This window comes from Tauraco erythrolophus, chromosome 6 (assembly GCF_009769465.1).
Source record: "Tauraco erythrolophus isolate bTauEry1 chromosome 6, bTauEry1.pri, whole genome shotgun sequence".
NCBI lineage: Eukaryota > Metazoa > Chordata > Aves > Musophagiformes > Musophagidae > Tauraco > Tauraco erythrolophus.
Window position 1 is genome coordinate 9,083,640 of NC_141470.1, and position 24,724 is coordinate 9,108,363.

A 24,724-nucleotide genomic window follows, 5' to 3' on the forward strand; every position below is an offset into this window, starting at 1 on the left:
CCAGCGCCTACAGCCAGCACGACGGGATCACTGCCATCAGTCTCAACAAGCCCAGTGACAGCAACCACCTCTGGAGTCACTGAAACAGGGTCCACCACCAAAACCACCACTTTGCAGCCCACACCCTCCCAACCTTCTTCCCAGAGCACCACAATAGTAACGGAAACCTCTAGCCACGAGACCACTAGCATAGGGACTGGGAGCCCTCCAACAGCATCACCTGCCAGCACCGCCAGCACCACAACCTCAGGACCATCCTCCCCAGTGCCTACAGCCAGCACGACGGTATCACTGCCATCAGTCTCAACAAGCCCAGTGACAGTCACCACCTCTGGAGTCACTGAAACAGGGTCCACCACCAAAACCACCACGTTGCTGTCCACACCCTCCCAACCTTCTTCCCAGAGCACCACAATAGTAACGGAAACCTCTAGCCACGAGACCTCTAGCACAGGGACTGGGAGCCCTCCAACAGCATCACCTGCCAGCACCGCCAGCACCACAACCTCAGGACCATCCTCCCCAGTGCCTACAGCCAGCACGACGGTATCACTGCCATCAGCCTCAACAAGCCCAGTGACAGCAACCACCTCTGGAGTCACTGAAGCAGGGTCCACCACCAAAACCACCACGTTGCAGCCCACACCCTCCCAACCTTCTTCCCAGAGCACCACAATAGTAACGGAAACCTCTAGCCATGAGACCACTAGCACAGGGACTGGGAGCCCTCCAACAGGACCACCTGCCAGCACCGCCAGCACCACAACCTCAGGACCATCCTCCCCAGCGCCTACAGCCAGCACGACGGTATCACTGCCATCAGTCTCAACAAGCCCAGTGACAGCAACTACCTCTGGAGTCACTGAAACAGGGTCCACCACCAAAACCACCACGTTGCAGCCCACACCCTCCCAACCTTCTTCCCAGAGCACCACAATAGTAACGGAAACCTCTAGCCACGAGACCACTAGCACAGGGACTGGGAGCCCTCCAACAGCATCACCTGCCAGCACCGCCAGCACCACAACCTCAGGACCATCCTCCCCAGCGCCTACAGCCAGCACGACGGGATCACTGCCATCAGTCTCAACAAGCCCAGTGACAGCAACCACCTCTGGAGTCACTGAAACAGGGTCCACCACCAAAACCACCACTTTGCAGCCCACACCCTCCCAACCTTCTTCCCAGAGCACCACAATAGTAACGGAAACCTCTAGCCACGAGACCACTAGCATAGGGACTGGGAGCCCTCCAACAGCATCACCTGCCAGCACCGCCAGCACCACAACCTCAGGACCATCCTCCCCAGTGCCTACAGCCAGCACGACGGGATCACTGCCATCAGTCTCAACAAGCCCAGTGACAGTCACCACCTCTGGAGTCACTGAAACAGGGTCCACCACCAAAACCACCACGTTGCTGTCCACACCCTCCCAACCTTCTTCCCAGAGCACCACAATAGTAACGGAAACCTCTAGCCACGAGACCTCTAGCACAGGGACTGGGAGCCCTCCAACAGCATCACCTGCCAGCACCGCCAGCACCACAACCTCAGGACCATCCTCCCCAGTGCCTACAGCCAGCACGACGGTATCACTGCCATCAGCCTCAACAAGCCCAGTGACAGCAACCACCTCTGGAGTCACTGAAGCAGGGTCCACCACCAAAACCACCACGTTGCAGCCCACACCCTCCCAACCTTCTTCCCAGAGCACCACAATAGTAACGGAAACCTCTAGCCATGAGACCACTAGCACAGGGACTGGGAGCCCTCCAACAGGACCACCTGCCAGCACCGCCAGCACCACAACCTCAGGACCATCCTCCCCAGCGCCTACAGCCAGCACGACGGTATCACTGCCATCAGTCTCAACAAGCCCAGTGACAGCAACCACCTCTGGAGTCACTGAAACAGGGTCCACCACCAAAACCACCACGTTGCAGCCCACACCCTCCCAACCTTCTTCCCAGAGCACCACAATAGTAACGGAAACCTCTAGCCACGAGACCACTAGCAAAGGGACTGGGAGCCCTCCAACAGGACCACCCGCCAGCACCGCCAGCACCACAACCTCAGGACCATCCTCCCCAGCGCCTACAGCCAGCACGACGGTATCACTGCCATCAGTCTCAACAAGCCCAGTGACAGCAACCACCTCTGGAGTCACTGAAACAGGGTCCACCACCAAAATCACCACGTTGCAGCCCACACCCTCCCAACCTTCTTCCCAGAGCACCACAATAGTAACGGAAACCTCTAGCCACGAGACCACTAGCAAAGGGACTGGGAGCCCTCCAACAGCATCACCTGCCAGCACCGCCAGCACCACAACCTCAGGACCATCCTCCCCAGCGCCTACAGCCAGCACAACGGGATCACTGCCCTCAGTCCCAACAAGCCCAGTGACAGCAACCACCTCTGGAGTCACTGAAACAGGGTCCACCACCAAAACCACCACTTTGCAGCCCACACCCTCCCAACCTTCTTCCCAGAGCACCACAATAGTTACGGAAACCTCTAGCCACGAGACCACTAGCAAAGGGACTGGGAGCACTCCAACAGGACCACCTGCCAGCACCGCCAGCACCACAACCTCAGGACCATCCTCCCCAGTGCCTACAGCCAGCACAACGGTATCACTGCCATCAGTCTCAACAAGCCCAGTGACAGCAACCACCTCTGGTGTCACTGAAACAGGGTCCACCACCAAAACCACCACGTTGCAGCCCACACCCTCCCAACCTTCTTCCCAGAGCACCACAATAGTAACGGAAACCTCTAGCCACGAGACCACTAGCAAAGGGACTGGGAGCCCTCCAACAGCATCACCTGCCAGCACCGCCAGCACCACAACCTCAGGACCATCCTCCCCAGCGCCTACAGCCAGCACGACGGTATCACTGCCATCAGTCTCAACAAGCCCAGTGACAGCAACCACCTCTCCACCCGTATGGACAACCAGTCCCACACCAACGCCGTCGGAGCTTCCCAGCAGCACCGCCACCACCACCACCCTGCCCACCAGCAGCACCACCGGCAGCACCACCGGTAGCACCCTGCGGACCACGACGACTGCTCCTGGCACATCAGCACCCACCTCAAGTACTGGCAGCACGGTCACAACACCAGTAACAAGCTTGGAAACCTCAACGCATTCGACTTCAGCAGCAATAAGTAATTCTCCTCTTGTCTTGTCATGGGTTGCCTTGCTGTGGGAGAAATCAAGGTTTATTGACAGCAACGTGTATCTGAATTTTTGCACTCTGAGGGAGTGTACTTGATGTATATTTCCAAAAACTCATAAAATCATAGGATAGTTTGGGTTGGGAGGGACCTTTTTAAAATTCTTTTAGTCCAACCCCACTTGCTACGGGCAGGGACATCTTCACTACTGCTCAGAGCTCCATTCAACCTGACCTTGCGTGTTTCCAATGATGGGGCATCCACAGCTTCTCTGGGAAACCTGTTCCAGTGTCTCACCACTCTCATCATAAAAAACTTCTTCCTCATCTCCAATCTAGACCTGCGCGCTTTCAGTTTAAAACTGTTGCCCCTCGTGCTGTAACTACAGGCCTTGGCAAAAAACCTCTGTGTGTCTTTCTTATAAGCCCCTCCATCTACTCTGAAATGCCCCAGTGGGGTCTCCCCAGAGGCTTCTCTTCTCCCGGCTGAACAATCCCAACTCTCTCAGCCTCTCCTCACGGGGCAGGTGTTCTAGCTCTCTGATCGTGTTTGTGGCCTTCCTCTGGACGCGCTCATACGGTTTCATGTCTTTCTTGTACTGGGGACCTCAGTGCTGGATGTAGTACTGCAGGTGGGGTCTCACGAGACTGGAGCAGATTGGGTCCTGCCCTGAGCTCCCCATTGAGGAGGGAGAGTGCACGACTTGTTTCTGGTTCTCGATTCCATTCCTTTGATTATCGGGAACACGAGGAGTTTTTCAGCCTGGTACCTCTGCCCAGCTTAGGCAGATGCTGAACTGACAGGAAGTCTTGCTTTTGCTGCTGTTGGATGTCGTCCTTCAGCTGGAGAGAACGTAGTGAGCGGGACCCATGGCGTGCAATGGGAGTGGGGCTCGCTTTTGCAGCACTGTCATTTCAGGCAGTGTTTGGGGGCAGCGGTGCAGACTTTCTTCCCGTTCTCCTCTTGTGTTGGCTCCGTGGCCATCGCTGCCGCTCATCTGCTGTTCTGGATGTAGGAAGCTTTGAAGGCTTTCTTCAGCGGGGCTTAGCAAAAGGTTTCAGACCACAGGTTACCCCCTGCTGCAGAGCAATGCTCCGGGCAGCCTCGTTCTCTCAGCGCTCCCATGAGCGCTGTTCTCCAGCTGTCTGCACGCCGCTGGAAAGTGGAAAGCACGCCAACGTTTTGGCAGCAGTGTGTGTCCTGTGCCTGCTTCCTTTGTGGTTGTCACGTTTTGAGGTCAAAACGACCAGTCTATCAGCTCCCAAGTCAGGCGAGACCCTTGGGTCCGACTCCCCCTGCCCTCTCTATGGCAGCTCAGCAGGTCGGAGGGTGATTCGTCTGACTTATCATGGGATCCATCACTAATAGACAAACAGGAGGTAATTTGGCCAGTATACCAGCTCCCAAGTTAGACGAGACCCTTGGGCCCGACTCCCCCTGCCCTCTCTTGGCAGCTCAGTGAGTCGGAGGGTGATTCGCCCACTTATTAAGGGATCGTCACTAGTAGTACTATGGGCCAGCTCCTTATAATAATTCAAAAGTTTCCGGAAACATGCATATATATTTTATTCGTGACAGAATACAGGTTCGAGGATAGCCGGTGATAGTGACTGACTACAAAAACAACTTTAATTGAAATACTGCAGTGATAATATAAAACGATTACTGATCAGTGATAATATTAAATAGCTAGCAAGATGTTAGTAAGTAATTAAGTAAATGCGCATAACCCAGAGTTCTTACCCAATAGGCATCCCTATGGGGGGGAGAAGAGAGGTTCAGCCCGTCGACTGATCCCAGACGTTCCGGTGGGGGGGCTTCTCCCTAACATCCCCTTTGTTTGCTGCCATTTTATACCTTTTTCGTATCTTTTAGGTGGAGCTCGAGTGACTCTAGTCATACATAACTTTTATTAGGATTGGTGTAAATTCCTCTCGTGAGGGGTGTTCACTAATTGGGATTGGTGTAAATTGCTCGTTTGAGGGGTGGTCGCAGCTCAGAGGCGAGTGGGGGTGTGATTTAGTAGCTGAAGGACACAATTTCGCCATCACTGCTGAGACAGCGGTTGTGGTTCACTTCCTCGATGGTATTTTTATGGTTATCTTTACCAGGCGCCTCTCATCCCTGATAACAGGGATGAGCCGTGATACCTCCGTATCACTCTCCTCCCCATCTCAAGGGTATTGCGTGGGCCTTGTCCGTTGTTTCTTGTCCCCGATAACAGGGATGAGCCATGATACCTTCGTATCACTCTCCTCCCCATCTCAAGGATATTGAGGCCTTGTTCATTCCTGGAAGCAGCAGCTGTGTTTCATGTCAGAGCTGCTCTAATATTAGCTGAATTCTAGGGAACAATGTTCTCCCCTTCCTCATCGATTTTAGTCGTTTTCCCACAGTGGTCATGACCCTTCCCAGTGTTTGGTCTCTCTCTGAAGATTCTGTGGTGGTGTGAGTGGAAGGAGAAGGTGAGAGAGTGGCCGGAGTCTCTCCTTGGTTTTGCTCCACCTCACCTTGTGCCCTCATGTGAGTGTTTTTCTCACAGGAGAAGCCCAATCGAGCAACGTGCCTGAGCTGTGAGGGGGAGACACCCATGGCTCGGCAGTGCCAGTGTCCTGATTTGGCCCTGCTGTGCTTTGCAGGGCCAAGAAGGGCAGGCCTGCCCACACAAGTGAGCTTTGTTGTGGCTGGATATGGCTGAGTGGTGCAGCAGTGCTGGAAGGGCACCCTGGTGTGCGGTGACGGCCGGAGCGGCCCCCGCCAGTGTGCTGCTGCCCTGGCTTGTTGTCTCTGTTCCTGCTGTTTCTAATTGTTCCTCTTGTTGTCCCCTAGACTGTGACTGCGTCTGGACGGACTGGATTGATGTGAGTTACCCGGATAGTTCTGACAGAAACAGTGGCGACTACGAAACCTTTGAGAACATTCTGAAGAACGACCCCTCCTGGGTCTGTGCGAAAGCTGAGAATATTTCATGCAGAGCAAAGAAATTCCCTGCCATTCCCATTGCAGATTTAGGGCAGAAAGTGGAATGCAGCGTTAACAACGGGCTCATCTGTAACAACAGCGATCAGGTCATCGGAGGTATAATACCGATGCCGGTCTGCCTCAATTACGAGATCAGCGTCTGCTGCGTCCCCAACGTTCCAGAGTGTGTTACAACCAGCACCGCCAGCACCACAACAGTCCCACCTTCGTCCACATTGAGCACCGTGTCCTCTCCACCCGTATGGACAACCAGTCCCACACCAACGTCGTCGGAGCTTCCCAGCAGCACTGCCACCACCACCACCCTGCCCACCAGCAGCACCACCGGCAGCACCACCGGCAGCACCCTGCGGACCACGACGACTGCTCCTGGCACATCAGCACCCACCTCAACTACTGCCAGAGCATTTCCAACACCAATTACGATCATCAAAACGACGCTGCGTCCGAGTACAGCAGCAATAAGTAATTCTCCTCTTGTGTTGTCATGGGTTGCCTTGCTGTGGGAGAAATCAAGGTTTATTGACAGCAATGTGTATCTGAATTTTTGCACTCTGAGGGAGTGTACTTGATGTATATTTTCAAAAAATCATAAAATTACAGAATAATTTGGGCGTGAAGGAACTTGTTAAAAATTCTTTTAGTCCAACCGCCCTTGCTTGCTATGAGCAAGGACTTAGAGCGATGAAGAATTACCTAAATAATTCACTGATCAATTCAGTGAATTTCACTGGATTTAGGACTGCTAAGGTCTTACTGTAATATAGCGTTTTACACTGCATACAGTTGTATGATGCAAAATTTATCATTGACAAAGTGTTTACATCAATGTCTTCCGGGAAAGATGTAGGAGATTTTTTTAACAATCTCTCTCCTATGCAAAATACACTAAAAGAACAGTTTCTGCTTTATGCTGATCAAAATAAACTCTACTCAGGATTGATGAATGCCATAGGTTTCTTCAAAAAGAAACAAAGTTAATAACAAATACGTTTGCTTATTTTTTAAAATTTTTTTTTTTTTCCCCACCGTTTTACAGAGGGTACAACACCTATAACAGGAACACCAATAACGGCAAGGACCACAGGAACTACTTCAGCTACTGCACTGCCAACGACAAGAACGACACTAATAGAAAGCACCATGTCACCAATTAGCAGCACTAGTCAACACACAACAGCATCGGTGTCAACAAGCCCAGTGATAGTCACCACCTCCGGAGTCACTGAAACAGGGTCCACCACCCAAACCACCACTTTGCACCCCACACCCTCCCAACCTTCTTCCCAGAGCACCACAATAGTAACGGAAACCTCTAGCCACGAGACCACTAGCACAGGGACTGGGAGCCCTCCAACAGCATCACCTGCCAGCACCGCCAGCACCACAACCTCAGGACCATCCTCCCCAGTGCCTACAGCCAGCACGACGGTATCACTGCCCTCAGTCCCAACAAGCCCAGTGACAGCAACCACCTCTGGAGTCACTGAAACAGGGTCCACCACCAAAACCACCACGTTGCAGCCCACACCCTCCCAACCTTTTTCCCAGAGCACCACAATAGTAACGGAAACCTCTAGCCACGAGACCACTAGCACAGGGACTGGGAGCCCTCCAACAGGACCACCTGCCAGCACCGCCAGCACCACAACCTCAGGACCATCCTCCCCAGTGCCTACAGCCAGCACGACGGGATCACTGCCATCAGTCCCAACAAGCCCAGTGACAGTCACCACCTCTGGAGTCACTGAAACAGGGTCCACCACCAAAACCACCACGTTGCAGCCCACACCCTCCCAACCTTCTTCCCAGAGCACCACAATAGTAACGGAAACCTCTAGCCACGAGACCACTAGCACAGGGACTGGGAGCCCTCCAACAGCATCACCTGCCAGCACCGCCAGCACCACAACCTCAGGACCATCCTCCCCAGCGCCTACAGCCAGCACGACGGTATCACTGCCCTCAGTCCCAACAAGCCCAGTGACAGCAACCACCTCTGGAGTCACTGAAACAGGGTCCACCACCAAAACCACCACGTTGCAGCCCACACCCTCCCAACCTTCTTCCCAGAGCACCACAATAGTAACGGAAACCTCTAGCCACGAGACCACTAGCACAGGGACTGGGAGCCCTCCAACAGCATCACCTGCCAGCACCGCCAGCACCACAGCCTCAGGACCATCCTCCCCAGTGCCTACAGCCAGCACGACGGTATCACTGCCCTCAGTCCCAACAAGCCCAGTGACAGCAACCACCTCTGGAGTCACTGAAACAGGGTCCACCACCAAAACCACCACGTTGCAGCCCACACCCTCCCAACCTTCTTCCCAGAGCACCACAATAGTAACGGAAACCTCTAGCCACGAGACCACTAGCAAAGGGACTGGGAGCCCTCCAACAGGACCACCTGCCAGCACCGCCAGCACCACAACCTCAGGACCATCCTCCCCAGTGCCTACAGCCAGCACGACAGTATCACTGCCATCAGTCTCAACAAGCCCAGTGACAGCAACCACCTCTGGAGTCACTGAAACAGGGTCCACCACCAAAACCACCACGTTGCAGCCCACACCCTCCCAACCTTCTTCCCAGAGCACCACAATAGTAACGGAAACCTCTAGCCACGAGACCACTAGCACAGGGACTGGGAGCCCTCCAACAGGACCACCTGCCAGCACCGCCAGCACCACAACCTCAGGACCATCCTCCCCAGTGCCTACAGCCAGCACGACGGTATCACTGCCATCAGTCCCAACAAGCCCAGTGACAGCAACCACCTCTGGAGTCACTGAAACAGGGTCCACCACCAAAACCACCACGTTGCAGCCCACACCCTCCCAACCTCCTTCCCAGAGCACCACAATAGTAACGGAAACCTCTAGCCACGAGACCACTAGCACAGGGACTGGGAGCCCTCCAACAGCATCACCTGCCAGCACCGCCAGCACCACAACCTCAGGACCATCCTCCCCAGTGCCTACAGCCAGCACGACGGTATCACTGCCCTCAGTCCCAACAAGCCCAGTGACAGCAACCACCTCTGGAGTCACTGAAACAGGGTCCACCACCAAAACCACCACGTTGCAGCCCACACCCTCCCAACCTTCTTCCCAGAGCACCACAATAGTAACGGAAACCTCTAGCCACGAGACCACTAGCACAGGGACTGGGAGCCCTCCAACAGCATCACCTGCCAGCACCGCCAGCACCACAACCTCAGGACCATCCTCCCCAGTGCCTACAGCCAGCACGACGGTATCACTGCCATCAGTCTCAACAAGCCCAGTGACAGCAACCACCTCTGGAGTCACTGAAACAGGGTCCACCACCAAAACCACCACGTTGCAGCCCACACCCTCCCAACCTTCTTCCCAGAGCACCACAATAGTAACGGAAACCTCTAGCCACGAGACCACTAGCACAGGGACTGGGAGCCCTCCAACAGGACCACCTGCCAGCACCGCCAGCACCACAACCTCAGGACCATCCTCCCCAGTGCCTACAGCCAGCACGACAGTATCACTGCCATCAGTCTCAACAAGCCCAGTGACAGCAACCACCTCTGGAGTCACTGAAACAGGGTCCACCACCAAAACCACCACGTTGCAGCCCACACCCTCCCAACCTTCTTCCCAGAGCACCACAATAGTAACGGAAACCTCTAGCCACGAGACCACTAGCACAGGGACTGGGAGCCCTCCAACAGGACCACCTGCCAGCACCGCCAGCACCACAACCTCAGGACCATCCTCCCCAGTGCCTACAGCCAGCACGACGGTATCACTGCCATCAGTCCCAACAAGCCCAGTGACAGCAACCACCTCTGGAGTCACTGAAACAGGGTCCACCACCAAAACCACCACGTTGCAGCCCACACCCTCCCAACCTCCTTCCCAGAGCACCACAATAGTAACGGAAACCTCTAGCCACGAGACCACTAGCACAGGGACTGGGAGCCCTCCAACAGCATCACCTGCCAGCACCGCCAGCACCACAACCTCAGGACCATCCTCCCCAGTGCCTACAGCCAGCACGACGGTATCACTGCCCTCAGTCCCAACAAGCCCAGTGACAGCAACCACCTCTGGAGTCACTGAAACAGGGTCCACCACCAAAACCACCACGTTGCAGCCCACACCCTCCCAACCTTCTTCCCAGAGCACCACAATAGTAACGGAAACCTCTAGCCACGAGACCACTAGCACAGGGACTGGGAGCCCTCCAACAGCATCACCTGCCAGCACCGCCAGCACCACAACCTCAGGACCATCCTCCCCAGTGCCTACAGCCAGCACGACGGTATCACTGCCATCAGTCTCAACAAGCCCAGTGACAGCAACCACCTCTGGAGTCACTGAAACAGGGTCCACCACCAAAACCACCACGTTGCAGCCCACACCCTCCCAACCTTCTTCCCAGAGCACCACAATAGTAACGGAAACCTCTAGCCACGAGACCACTAGCACAGGGACTGGGAGCCCTCCAACAGGACCACCTGCCAGCACCGCCAGCACCACAACCTCAGGACCATCCTCCCCAGTGCCTACAGCCAGCACGACGGTATCACTGCCATCAGTCCCAACAAGCCCAGTGACAGCAACCACCTCTGGAGTCACTGAAACAGGGTCCACCACCAAAACCACCACGTTGCAGCCCACACCCTCCCAACCTCCTTCCCAGAGCACCACAATAGTAACGGAAACCTCTAGCCACGAGACCACTAGCACAGGGACTGGGAGCCCTCCAACAGCATCACCTGCCAGCACCGCCAGCACCACAACCTCAGGACCATCCTCCCCAGTGCCTACAGCCAGCACGACGGTATCACTGCCCTCAGTCCCAACAAGCCCAGTGACAGCAACCACCTCTGGAGTCACTGAAACAGGGTCCACCACCAAAACCACCACGTTGCAGCCCACACCCTCCCAACCTTCTTCCCAGAGCACCACAATAGTAACGGAAACCTCTAGCCACGAGACCACTAGCACAGGGACTGGGAGCCCTCCAACAGCATCACCTGCCAGCACCGCCAGCACCACAACCTCAGGACCATCCTCCCCAGTGCCTACAGCCAGCACGACGGTATCACTGCCATCAGTCTCAACAAGCCCAGTGACAGCAACCACCTCTGGAGTCACTGAAACAGGGTCCACCACCAAAACCACCACGTTGCAGCCCACACCCTCCCAACCTTCTTCCCAGAGCACCACAATAGTAACGGAAACCTCTAGCCACGAGACCACTAGCACAGGGACTGGGAGCCCTCCAACAGGACCACCTGCCAGCACCGCCAGCACCACAACCTCAGGACCATCCTCCCCAGTGCCTACAGCCAGCACGACAGTATCACTGCCATCAGTCTCAACAAGCCCAGTGACAGCAACCACCTCTGGAGTCACTGAAACAGGGTCCACCACCAAAACCACCACGTTGCAGCCCACACCCTCCCAACCTTCTTCCCAGAGCACCACAATAGTAACGGAAACCTCTAGCCACGAGACCACTAGCACAGGGACTGGGAGCCCTCCAACAGGACCACCTGCCAGCACCGCCAGCACCACAACCTCAGGACCATCCTCCCCAGTGCCTACAGCCAGCACGACGGTATCACTGCCATCAGTCCCAACAAGCCCAGTGACAGCAACCACCTCTGGAGTCACTGAAACAGGGTCCACCACCAAAACCACCACGTTGCAGCCCACACCCTCCCAACCTCCTTCCCAGAGCACCACAATAGTAACGGAAACCTCTAGCCACGAGACCACTAGCACAGGGACTGGGAGCCCTCCAACAGCATCACCTGCCAGCACCGCCAGCACCACAACCTCAGGACCATCCTCCCCAGTGCCTACAGCCAGCACGACGGTATCACTGCCCTCAGTCCCAACAAGCCCAGTGACAGCAACCACCTCTGGAGTCACTGAAACAGGGTCCACCACCAAAACCACCACGTTGCAGCCCACACCCTCCCAACCTTCTTCCCAGAGCACCACAATAGTAACGGAAACCTCTAGCCACGAGACCACTAGCACAGGGACTGGGAGCCCTCCAACAGCATCACCTGCCAGCACCGCCAGCACCACAACCTCAGGACCATCCTCCCCAGTGCCTACAGCCAGCACGACGGTATCACTGCCATCAGTCTCAACAAGCCCAGTGACAGCAACCACCTCTGGAGTCACTGAAACAGGGTCCACCACCAAAACCACCACGTTGCAGCCCACACCCTCCCAACCTTCTTCCCAGAGCACCACAATAGTAACGGAAACCTCTAGCCACGAGACCACTAGCACAGGGACTGGGAGCCCTCCAACAGGACCACCTGCCAGCACCGCCAGCACCACAACCTCAGGACCATCCTCCCCAGTGCCTACAGCCAGCACGACGGTATCACTGCCCTCAGTCCCAACAAGCCCAGTGACAGCAACCACCTCTGGAGTCACTGAAACAGGGTCCACCACCAAAACCACTACTTTGCAGCCCACACCCTCCCAACCTTCTTCCCAGAGCACCACAATAGTAACGGAAACCTCTAGCCACGAGACCACTAGCACAGGGACTGGGAGCCCTCCAACAGCATCACCTGCCAGCACCGCCAGCACCACAACCTCAGGACCATCCTCCCCAGTGCCTACAGCCAGCACGACGGTATCACTGCCATCAGTCCCAACAAGCCCAGTGACAGCAACCACCTCTGGAGTCACTGAAACAGGGTCCACCACCAAAACCACCACGTTGCAGCCCACACCCTCCCAACCTTCTTCCCAGAGCACCACAATAGTAACGGAAACCTCTAGCCACGAGACCACTAGCACAGGGACTGGGAGCCCTCCAACAGCATCACCTGCAAGCACCGCCAGCACCACAACCTCAGGACCATCCTCCCCAGTGCCTACAGCCAGCACGACGGGATCACTGCCCTCAGTCTCAACAAGCCCAGTGACAGCAACCACCTCTGGAGTCACTGAAACAGGGTCCACCACCAAAATCACCACGTTGCAGCCCACACCCTCCCAACCTTCTTCCCAGAGCACCACAATAGTAACGGAAACCTCTAGCCACGAGACCACTAGCACAGGGACTGGGAGCCCTCCAACAGGACCACCTGCCAGCACCGCCAGCACCACAACCTCAGGACCATCCTCCCCAGTGCCTACAGCCAGCACGACGGTATCACTGCCCTCAGTCCCAACAAGCCCAGTGACAGCAACCACCTCTGGAGTCACTGAAACAGGGTCAACCACCAAAACCACTACTTTGCAGCCCACACCCTCCCAACCTTCTTCCCAGAGCACCACAATAGTAACGGAAACCTCTAGCCACGAGACCACTAGCAAAGGGACTGGGAGCCCTCCAACAGGACCACCTGCCAGCACCGCCAGCACCACAACCTCAGGACCATCCTCCCCAGTGCCTACAGCCAGCACGACGGCATCACTGCCATCAGCCTCAACAAGCCCAGTGACAGCAACCACCTCTGGAGTCACTGAAACAGGGTCCACCACCAAAACCACCACGTTGCAGCCCACACCCTCCCAACCTTCTTCCCAGAGCACCACAATAGTAACGGAAACCTCTAGCCACGAGACCACTAGCACAGGGACTGGGAGCCCTCCAACAGCATCACCTGCCAGCACCGCCAGCACCACAACCTCAGGACCATCCTCCCCAGTGCCTACAGCCAGCACGACGGTATCACTGCCCTCAGTCCCAACAAGCCCAGTGACAGTCACCACCTCTGGAGTCACTGAAACAGGGTCCACCACCAAAACCACCACGTTGCAGCCCACACTCTCCCAACCTTCTTCCCAGAGCACCACAATAGTAACGGAAACCTCTAGCCACGAGACCACTAGCACAGGGACTGGGAGCCCTCCAACAGCATCACCTGCCAGCACCGCCAGCACCACAACCTCAGGACCATCCTCCCCAGCGCCTACAGCCAGCACGACGGTATCACTGCCATCAGTCTCAACAAGCCCAGTGACAGCAACCACCTCTGGAGTCACTGAAACAGGGTCCACCACCCAAACCACCACGTTGCAGCCCACACCCTCCCAACCTTCTTCCCAGAGCACCACAATAGTAACAGAAACCTCTAGCCACGAGATCACTAGCACAGGGACTGGGAGCCCTCCAACAGGACCACCTGCCAGCACCGCCAGCACCACAACCTCAGGACCATCCTCCCCAGTGCCTACAGCCAGCACGACGGGATCACTGCCATCAGTCCCAACAAGCCCAGTGACAGTCACCACCTCTGAAGTCACTGAAACAGGGTCCACCACCAAAACCACCACTTTGCAGCCCACACCCTCCCAACCTTCTTCCCAGAGCACCACAACAGTAACGGAAACCTCTAGCCACGAGACCACTAGCACAGGGACTGGAAGGCCTCCAACAGCATCACCTGCCAGCACCGCCAGCACCACAACCTCAGGACCATCCTCCCCAGCGCCTACAGCCAGCACGACGGTATCACTGCCATCAGTCCCAACAAGCCCAGTGACAGTCACCACCTCTGGAGTCACTGAAACAGGGTCCACCACCAAAACCACCACGTTGCAGCCCACACCCTCCCAACCTTCTTCCCAGAGCTCTACAATAGTAACTGTTACTGGTAGCCCAAATACTACCACTGTAATTCACACTACTCCCACAAGTTCAAGTGCCTTCACATTCAGCTTGACTTCTGGACCATCTTCCCTAGTGTCTACCTCTGGCAGTACTGTTTCTCTGCCCTTATTATCATCCAGTCCTGTGTCTGTTACCACCTCTGGTACAACTCCAACAGAATCTCTTACTACAACTTCAGGAACTACCTCTAGTAATTTTATCACAATCAATGCAACTACCACCACTTCCGAAATTGTTTCCCCAGCCTCAACTAGTATTTCTGGTCCAACTGCAACATCAAGTGCAGTCACTATTACAGGAAGTTCTACATACAGTACAGTTACTCCATTCAGTGCAAGTTCTACTGCAAGTCCACCATCAACCACTTCTGGACGAAATTGCTCTATTTTACCTGGTGAATCTTATGCGGTGAGTAGATTTTATTAATTTGGTTATGCGTTGTACTTTGGATCGATACTAGGACATAATGTCAATGTTAGTAACATAGTGAGTAGGTTTTTAATCTGGACAGAAAAGGAAGTATCAGTCCATTCTATTTCTTTATATTTTCTTGAGCATCTGCAGGACTTTCAATGATATTCAGTTTAATAGCTTATATACTGCTATTTGTTCTTCAAGACTAGTTTTAAAAAGGCTTTCTTCAAAGAGTTAGATCTCAATTTTTATTTTTATTGTATGATAGCTTTGATGAGGACATAACCAAGAGCTAAGTGGTTCTAAACTATCTTCTCTGTTTCTTCTTTTGAATATGTCCAAAATGGGGGAATATTGTTTGTGGGTTTATAATGCAACCCAATGAGAACCCACAGGGCTGAACTAGTCTGGATTTGGATTGAGTCATACTTGGTCATAGTCTGGTTTCAGGGAGGACTGTGAAACAGATCACCGCATTCAAATGTTCATGGAATTTGACTCAGAGTTCTGAGGTTTTTGAAACCCTCCACCTCTGATACAGACAAGCTAATGTATTGTACATTTCTGAAAACTCCTCACAGCTTAGATGTCTACCAACTTGTTCTGAGATAAAAATTATACATGACCGAATAACTGGTGAAAGAGAAAAAAACATCAAATCACAATGCTTGCACATAGTCACCTTAGGCATTACTCCCCAAATAGCTGGTGTTTGCCATAGCTTTAGCTGTTAATCTGTTCTAGGCATTCATGGAAGCAGATTGATCATAAATCGATTACTGATATTGATCAGTCTCTTTCATTGTTGATTAGAGAGGGAGTCTAGGTGATGAGATTAGGTCATACATCTAACTTTTAGATAGCTGAAACTAAAAAAGGCAATTCTCACTTCATGTTACTAGCTTGACTTTTATAAGTAATGCTTTTCACTTAGCAGCTCTCAATAGTGCTGGTTAATCTTGCAGGTCTTGATTGTGCTGACTGCTGCACGTACTTTTGGTAGGGAAAATTTGTAAATCAACATATGGCATTTCAACATTCTGCAAGAGATATTCAGGCATAACTGTTGTCAGTCTGACTGCTTCATAAAGTTTCCTTCTCTCTTCCCTCTCCCTCTCTCTTTCCAAACACAGCCGGGTGACTCATGGTGGCTCTGTAACTGCACTAAGGCAGTATGTATACAAGACAATATAATCCAGGTGTTTCCTGTAAAATGCAATCCACCTCCTAAACCCTCATGTACCAATGGACTTTCTCCTGTGCAAGTCATTGATGAGGATGGATGCTGTTGGCACTGGGAGTGTGATTGTAAGTATATGCTTTGTGAATATTTTATCTCCTCTCGGAACAATACTAGTGTCATGAGCAAAAATATGTATCAGGGACAAATATCACACAAGGTTGTGACTCTCAGACTTCTAGTGTTGGTCTGTTTGAAGTGCTTGATTGAGTCTTTTTAGGTAATCGGGAGCTTTTGCTTAATTTGCCGTCATTTCTACGTAACTATTTTTTAGTAGCATAAATTGATCTCCCAAGGCAAGATTTAAAAGTCCAGATGCAGACACCTATAGGCAAGAAGCCTACGTATAAATTACCCGTTCAGATTTTCAATAAAGGTATATCTAGGGTGCAGTTAATCCTATTCTCAGTTGTCTATCGGAAATCACTCATATGAACTGTGCCCTGAAAGGGCTTGTCTTTCTCTGTTATTGATGAGTTCTGGATAATGAGCTCATGCATTGACATACACACTTCAAAGATTTAAATGCTTGAAGTTAGTTGAGAGGAATCCCACACCTACAGGTTTTGTCTGTAGTCTGATCTGATTCTGTATGTTGCCATAAGAGGCTAACCTAGCTGTATGTTTTTGCAGGTTACTGCACTGGCTGGGGAGATCCGCATTACCTGACTTTTGATGGACTGTACTACAGCTATCAAGGGAATTGTACATACGTCCTTGTGGAAGAAATCGATAAGAAAGTTGACAACTTTGGTGTCTACATTGATAACTACCATTGTGATGCACGGGATGTGGTGTCCTGTCCTCGAACACTCATTGTGAGACATGAGACTCAGGAAGTGCGCATGGCAACAGTCGAACCAAATACTCTACAAGTAGAGGTATTGGAGAATGTTACGTTTGATTTCTTGATTAAAATACTAATGCAGCATCAACTTGATAATAATATTCACAATGTTAGGAAAAAAATTAAAAAGGAATCTGTGTTTTAGATTTAATATGTTTGGATTATACAACAGGACGGCTTTGAAGGACTGCTCTTTCTATTCTGAATATGGGGAAAGATTTCTACAACTTCTTCCCTTTTTATCTCAAATATTTGCAGTGTCTTATCTCTCCTAAATACGCAAACACGGACAAATTGCTAAGAGTTAAGGATATAAAATAAATTCATTTATAATTAATATTAATGTAACAAAGGAAAAGAATAAATGTTGAACAGGAGGACACAACATAAACTAGACATAACAATAAAGTACTGGGCTTAAAATTTTTTTAAACATACCGTTACTAGCTTTGATTGGTGTCACCTTTTTAGTTTTCACAACAGAGGCTGTTTATTTAAAATGTGTTTATTTCATTGATAAACATGATGCTCAAGCTTTGGGGCTTCAAAATTGGGTGAGAAGTGTTTGGTTTTAGGCTTTTGTGGGTTTGTTTGGTTTATTTTTGTACATTACTGTGTGGGGATACTACTACAAGTTAGGTTGCAGCATATTGTTGAAAATTTGCACTATTTAGACCTCTTTTTTTCTCTCCAAAGCAAGGAAAGCTACCATTGCTGAGTAAAATCAGTAGTGTTGGTTCCATAGGTATACCATAGCTACTCTATTTAAATAAATAATACAGATTTTGGTTTATTTCTTTCATTTAATTTTCTTAGAAGCATGTTCCCTTTATGTCGAAAAAGTTAAAACTGTGTGCACTAAGAATGTAGGAGAATTTTATATTGCACTTTTACGGGGTGTCCTTAATGCCACAGTCACTCTGAGTGTTAGGATTTAGCTAGTTTAAACTCTGAATTTTGACCTGATTTATCAGTGGCTGATAGGCCTTTTCTTTGGTTCAGAGAAGAAAGGTTTGACTTTCTTTAAAAGAAAGTCCTTTCCTTTTGGTCCTTTAAAAGGAAACACAGGAACACTTGTTACAATCTATAAGCACATTATTTGCTTTTACATTCTATCCCCAATACAAATTAATGAACAATCGACTAATTGTTTTCTAAAGTCAAACTAAATGTATGTCTGTTTTCTGTTTTCTTTTATTTATTAGGTGACAGTAAACAAACAGAAAGTGTCTTTGCCTTATAAAAAATTTGGTGTGAGCATCTATGAGTCAGGCATAAATCGCGTAGTGGAAATTCCTGAACTAAAAATGAACGTGACCTACAATGGCTTGTCCTTTTCTATTAGAATGCCCTACAGCCTGTTTGGCAACAACACTCATGGACAGTGTGGTAAGGCTTACTCTTGTAATTTTTGTACTCAGAAAACCACCAGCAGCTAAATGACAGCCCTGCCACAAAGTTGAATGGAATTTGATAACAAATCTGTGAGTGAATTCTTTCTCCTCCTACCAACTTTAGGTACTTGCAATAACAACACAGCAGATGATTGCATGTTGCCGAATGGAAGCGTTGCAGAAAGCTGTGAAACCATGGCAGATCATTGGCAAGTTGTTGATCCCTCCAAACCACAGTGCTCTCCAGGCCTAAGTCCTACAAAAGCACCTACCACAACCCCAACAACATCTTGCAAAGAGCCTTCCATCTGCAAGCTTCTTTTGGGAAGGTAGACATTCCTCTGGGGTTTATAAGCCTTTGATCTTCAAATTAAGCAGCAATTTTAGGATTCATTTCTAAATAAAAAGTGTTTCTAACTATTGCTTCATTTCTTGTAGCTGTGTGGGTTGCTTCAATTCCTTTTACTGTTTCTAGATGTCTTTCTATGCAGGATAGTTTGCTTCCAACCCTCTGGCTGCTACATTAGCCTTTCTTGATGTTCTCACATTCTTCTATGCTCTCTACCATCCGCTGTCCTATGCTCGTGCCTTTTTCCACAATCACTTAGCAGAAAATAGAGATCTTGATTTTAGAAAGTTGTGTCAGAATTAGAAAAAAAAAAAATAATCTTTGGAAAAGTAGTTCATGGTTACACTTGACAATATTCATGTAGCTCCTGGACAGAAAATATTGGTGCCTGAGTGTTTTGTAGGTGAGGGGAGAATACTTTAACATATGTTGAAAGGTTACAATCTAGATAAGTGCTCTTAGTAAAAAATCTCTTGGTAATGGTCCTTGTTCACATCTCCTTAAGCACCATTGTTGCCACGTTATACCATTTCAAACACATTGAAGAATTCATGGATTATTCAATAATTAACAATGATAAATGTTTCTGTTTCTAGTGTGTTCGAGCCGTGCCACAACGTTGTCCAGCCTCAAAAGTACTATGAAGCCTGCTTTTTTGATAGTTGTAAGGTTCCCAACTTAGACCTGGAATGCTCAAGTCTGCAGATCTATGCTGCCACCTGCGCTGACCAAGGCGTATGCATTGACTGGAGAAGTCATACCAATGGTCTTTGCTGTAAGTATTTGATCGTTTATCTTGAACTATTAGGGAAGCTTATATGGAACTGTTTCAGCAACAATGCCCTAAAGGTAAGTCATACTGCTTTCCAAGAAATGAAGACACCAATAAATCACACCAGCTCTTTTCCTTGAGTAATTTACACTTAACATTTCTAACAATGGAAATTATAAATAACGCTGCAAAAATATACATCTATTGACTGTGCTAGAAACATCTGTATCAGTAGATACTTTTTTGTACATAGGCAGTTTTGTGTTTTGCCGGCATCAGCAGATCACTCTATTTAGTGACATATGCATTTGATTTCAGCAAGAAAAGGACAGAGGGTAGCAATACACTCCGCTTTGACAACTTGTGCAAAAGCGACTAAATTTATGAAAAAAATCGTAGTCAAGATGTAGACTCTTGGCCTTATCTCCTTAATGCGAAGTATGGTGCTATATTTCTATGGCTAAATTGCGTAAACTGATTCCATTCAGATACATGAGTCTGATATCTGTTTTTTTGTTTCTCTTTGCTTCTCAAGATTGTCAAAGATACATAGGAAAATGAGTAGTCAGTGTTTAATTTCTCGGCATAAAGTCATGGGGCTTTTATATGATATTGTTACTGAGCTCTTCCTCCTTTTTATTCTCCCTTTCCAGCTTATGAATGCTCCTCAGACAAAGAATACAGAGCATGTGGTCCTATTAAAGAGATAACCTGCAAAACAAGGTAAATCATGCCTTTACTGTTAGTTATAGCTCATACAACTGTTCAGTCATATCTAATGCATAGGTAGATGAGAGAAATCAACCTCCTGTCATGTCTTAAATTGACTGTCAAATTTGGTACCACTGTTCTCCTGATCTTTAATCTGAGTGCCTGTGCTGTTTATGTCATGCAGCTATAGCAAACATGAACAGTGACAATCTCTAAAGTGTAAATGTGCAGATCATTTGCCACTGTTATCTTCAGTGAAAGGTTATTTGACATAATCTTCCTCTGCGTGCCTGTGACAGTAACGGTGTTCCTCTGAACATTTTATCTCATACAGTCAACAAAATGAAACTTCAACAAAACAAGTGGAAGGCTGTTTCTGTCCTAATGGAACAATGCTGTATGACTCTGGTGTGGATGTCTGTGTGAAAACCTGCGGTGAGTTTTACTGCTTCACTTTTTTTTCCTCTTTGTTGTTTCCTTCTCATGTATGCAACATAGATCTAACTGTATGCAGTACTCATACATCATATAGTAGAGATGTCTACTATTATATGAGTGGTAATGGAAATTTATTTTGATATTTTCACAGGCTGTGTTGGAGTGGACAAAACACCAAGAGAGGTATGCTGCCATACGCTTTTGTGTTTCGTGTAGAGGCTGGGAGTGGGGAGAGGAGAGTGGTCTCCACTGGTGCAGTCTTGTTTTGTGGTCTCCCAACTTTTTATTCCTGTTTTGACTTCTGTTCTTTTTAATTGGTAAACGTGCAATCACTCACTTTATTTTCTTTAATGACAGTTTGGAGAAGAGTTTATGTTAGGCTGTCAGGACTGTGTTTGCCTGGAAGGTGAAAATGGCATTGTATGTCAGACTCATGAATGTGCCGAACAAAACAAGACCAGTTGTGATGGAGAAGGCTTCTATGAGGTCAATGAATTCAATTCTGAAGACTCCTGCTGCCCCATTGTCACCTGCAGTGAGTTTATACTTTTGTTTTTAGTCTCTCTATACCTTTTAGGAATAGAAAGGAAAAGACAACTGAAACAGTTTAGCACCAGAGACCTGCAGCAGGGAGTCACAAGATAGTATCTTTCCTCATGCTTTTCAAAATCAACTTCCCCAGTGTTAGGGAAAATACATTTTAATATTGAAATGACTCAATATAACTGAATTTACAGTTATGAGACTCAACGTCACTGAATCAATAGTTCTTGAGTTCAGGACCACATTTTATTCAAGTAAAATGCAAATAGATCATGGCATTCAATGTAGGTTTTCATTTTGCAGCAGTTGCCTACAACCTTGGAGAGAGTAACAGTTATTCACTACTCTACAAAGAATTGTGATACTTTTTAAACGCTTGGTAATTGCATAGTAAAAAAAGTTTCATAAACTAGTGCAGTCCCCCAATCCAGTGCCTGCATTCACTAGGAAAAATATGTTCTCTTTCTGCTGTTTGTTCCTTTGGAGACAATCTGGACTGTTTCCTAGCAATGGATAGTCTATCCTAAATGCTTTGATGCCTATTTCTAGTAGCCGTGATTTAGTATACTTTCTGGCTTATTCTTTTTTTTTTTTTTTTTTTTTTTTCCCCAGAATGCAATACAAGCTTGTGCACAGCTAAAGCCCCCAAGTGTACACTGGGATTTGAAGTCTATTCTCATATTCCCAGTGGTCAGTGCTGTCCTGTGTACCAGTGTGGTAAGTCCCTTGGAAATATATTACAATGATTAGCATTACACATCACATAGTTTAGCATCACACTTAGTAAGATTGTATGCAATAGTCCATTGAAAGAAGTAATAAAAATAGTCAGTTTCTACAAATTGGTTACTATTTACATTGGTTACTACTGCTATGGTTATGGTGAACAGCTACGAAATCAGATACAGCTCAGGTGGCTCGAGTTCAATTTTCTTGTTTGTCAGTACATGTAAGAACAGCTACAGAATTTACTGGGACTATGGTCTCAGCTTAAGCTAGCAGAATGTCCCTGTAAGCATGCCCATTAGAAGATGGCTTTACAAAGTCCACTTTGTTCTTGTAATTGAAACAGGGAACTAGTTGTACCTGTTAAGTGGACATTCTTGGCTATGAACTGGACTTCACATATCGGCCCAAATCTTCCTCCCTTTTTTGCACATGCAGTATTTGTTCTTGTATTTTATATATGTCATATCTGCTAACAGAAATGGAGAATATCCAATGTATTTGGCTGTATGCATTGTGATTCATTGTAGAAGAAATAAGCTTGACTAGAGTGGGGTAAAGACAATTTTTCCTCCCTGCCCTGTATAACCACCTAACTCCTTGCTTGTTAACAGTTGCCAAGGGTGTTTGTGTACATCAGAATGCTGAGTTCTTGGTAAGTTCCTTCTTCAACAATCCTCTGAAAATGCTTAAAAGACCAGTTAGCACTTTATCAGAAGTGCTATGAGGAGGTTTATCTGGTACAATCAATATTTTAGAAATTTTCAAATTCCTGTCAGGAGTTCATCAAATTCACAAAGCCTAAATCTTTTCTGAAAAGGTTGCTGTATGAAAGAGACTGAAGAGTTGTTTGTATGTCAGTATCAGAGAGAGATTTGAGTTTAGAGTTAAGTGTGCATATATTTTAAAAAGTCAGTCCACATTTACTGTAAGCATGTTATTGCAGTTCTAAGAGTCTGCTTTCAAAAATGAAGAGATTTGTAAATAAATATTATTCTAGACAGACTTAGATTCCTAGTAAATTCTGTTGGGTCTAGTAATTGTTTTATTGCAGATATTTGTATGACACCTGTCCTTTTAATATCTGAGTTAATCATTGCTATAAAGGACTTCAATAAAGACAGATGTTAAATTAAGTTCAGTATTTAAAATGTTGTCTTCATAAATCGCTAGCCAAATAGCTCTCAAATTGTGTTTATGATTGTTTCCTTTTCTATTGCTTGGTTTCCAGATTTTTTGGATGTTAAGAAATGTCTGTCACACATGTCATATCTCATTAATATATGAAACTTTTTTTCTTAAAATTTATAGCCTAATTCCTCAGTCTTCATTGATAAGTGTCAGAATTGTTTCTGCACTAATGAAGTTAACGTCAGCACTGAACTGAATATCATCTCCTGTGAACATGTTCCATGCGACACATATTGTGAGCCAGTAAGTGACAAACTTGAAACAAACAAAAAAGACCCCAAAATATCCATGTACATGAAAAGTAGTTCAATCAACGAGTGGTATAAGCAAAAGACAGGGAGCAGGAATCCGTAGTCCAACTATGTCCAGCATGAATACCAACTGCCCTTGAGCAATCTATTGTGAGAAGCTTGACCATGTAACTTACATTATTCAGTTCACGTTGTGAGGATTAACTGGGAAGTTTCCATAGAGCACTTAAAGGAGTGATATTTATTTGTTAGGCATATTTGTTATAGTGTTTTAATTCATTCCATCCGTGGCCTGCTTTTATTACTTGTGTTCCATTGGGTTAGAACACAGACAGGCACAAATCTAGAGTGCACTTCAAAGCATAAGCAATTGATGGGTTAGTGTGCTTTCATTTATTTCTCAAAAATGCATCTATTATAGTACTTTCATTTTTAATTAATTTTAATATCTAGGGGTATGAACGTCAATCAGTGAAAGGCGAATGCTGTGGAAGATGTGTGCCGACTAAGTGTATTATACATCCAGCAAACGGTTCTGTCCTCATCTTGAATGTAAGTAGCTGTACATCTTACATCTCTACCAAATTTGTGAAGTTCTCCCTTTCAGAAAGGGAACACCTCCTTGTTAGAGATAAGGCTCAGTATAAGTTTGCAGCTGAAAGGTCAGAGGTTCACCTAAAGCAAAGCCTGTCTACAATTTTTTGGCCTGAAGAAAGGACTCATGAAATCAAATTTTCTGAAAGGCTCTTCCTGGAATGACAAATCCAATACCACTGGAATAGTTTCTTTTGCGATGTCTGGAAGCTTGGGCTTTTCTATATTATTTGATTTCTGTGTACTGAAAAATGCTAGTAAAGCCTGCGTATAAAATGGATTTATTGCCCCTATGGGTGAACATTTAGGATTGTTCTTAATTACCGTATAACAGTTTAGTTTCCCATGGCAAAATCCATTGGTATGGATGATTTTGTTATTACCTCTAATGTACTCTGCATACTTCAGAGGGATTTTTTCTTTTCCAAGGGAAATCCCATGTTAAATT

General features: G+C 48.3%; 1 protein-coding gene across 1 annotated transcript in view; it reads left to right on the forward strand.

The window, feature by feature from the left end:
- Nucleotides 1-24,724, forward strand: part of MUC2 (mucin 2, oligomeric mucus/gel-forming) — a 73,593-nt gene that overhangs the window by 44,660 nt on the left and 4,209 nt on the right. Inside the window, exons 39-55 of the mRNA XM_086612847.1 lie at nt 2,964-3,175; nt 6,014-6,616; nt 14,880-15,214; nt 16,354-16,528; nt 17,094-17,341; nt 18,513-18,696; nt 18,826-19,030; nt 19,647-19,825; nt 20,076-20,078; nt 20,476-20,545; nt 20,868-20,968; nt 21,123-21,154; nt 21,329-21,506; nt 22,127-22,231; nt 22,855-22,895; nt 23,552-23,674; nt 24,136-24,234. Coding sequence (XP_086468973.1) covers nt 2,964-3,175; nt 6,014-6,616; nt 14,880-15,214; nt 16,354-16,528; nt 17,094-17,341; nt 18,513-18,696; nt 18,826-19,030; nt 19,647-19,825; nt 20,076-20,078; nt 20,476-20,545; nt 20,868-20,968; nt 21,123-21,154; nt 21,329-21,506; nt 22,127-22,231; nt 22,855-22,895; nt 23,552-23,674; nt 24,136-24,234 — 2,893 coding nt within the window. The remainder of the gene's footprint in view (nt 1-2,963; nt 3,176-6,013; nt 6,617-14,879; nt 15,215-16,353; nt 16,529-17,093; nt 17,342-18,512; nt 18,697-18,825; nt 19,031-19,646; nt 19,826-20,075; nt 20,079-20,475; nt 20,546-20,867; nt 20,969-21,122; nt 21,155-21,328; nt 21,507-22,126; nt 22,232-22,854; nt 22,896-23,551; nt 23,675-24,135; nt 24,235-24,724) is intronic.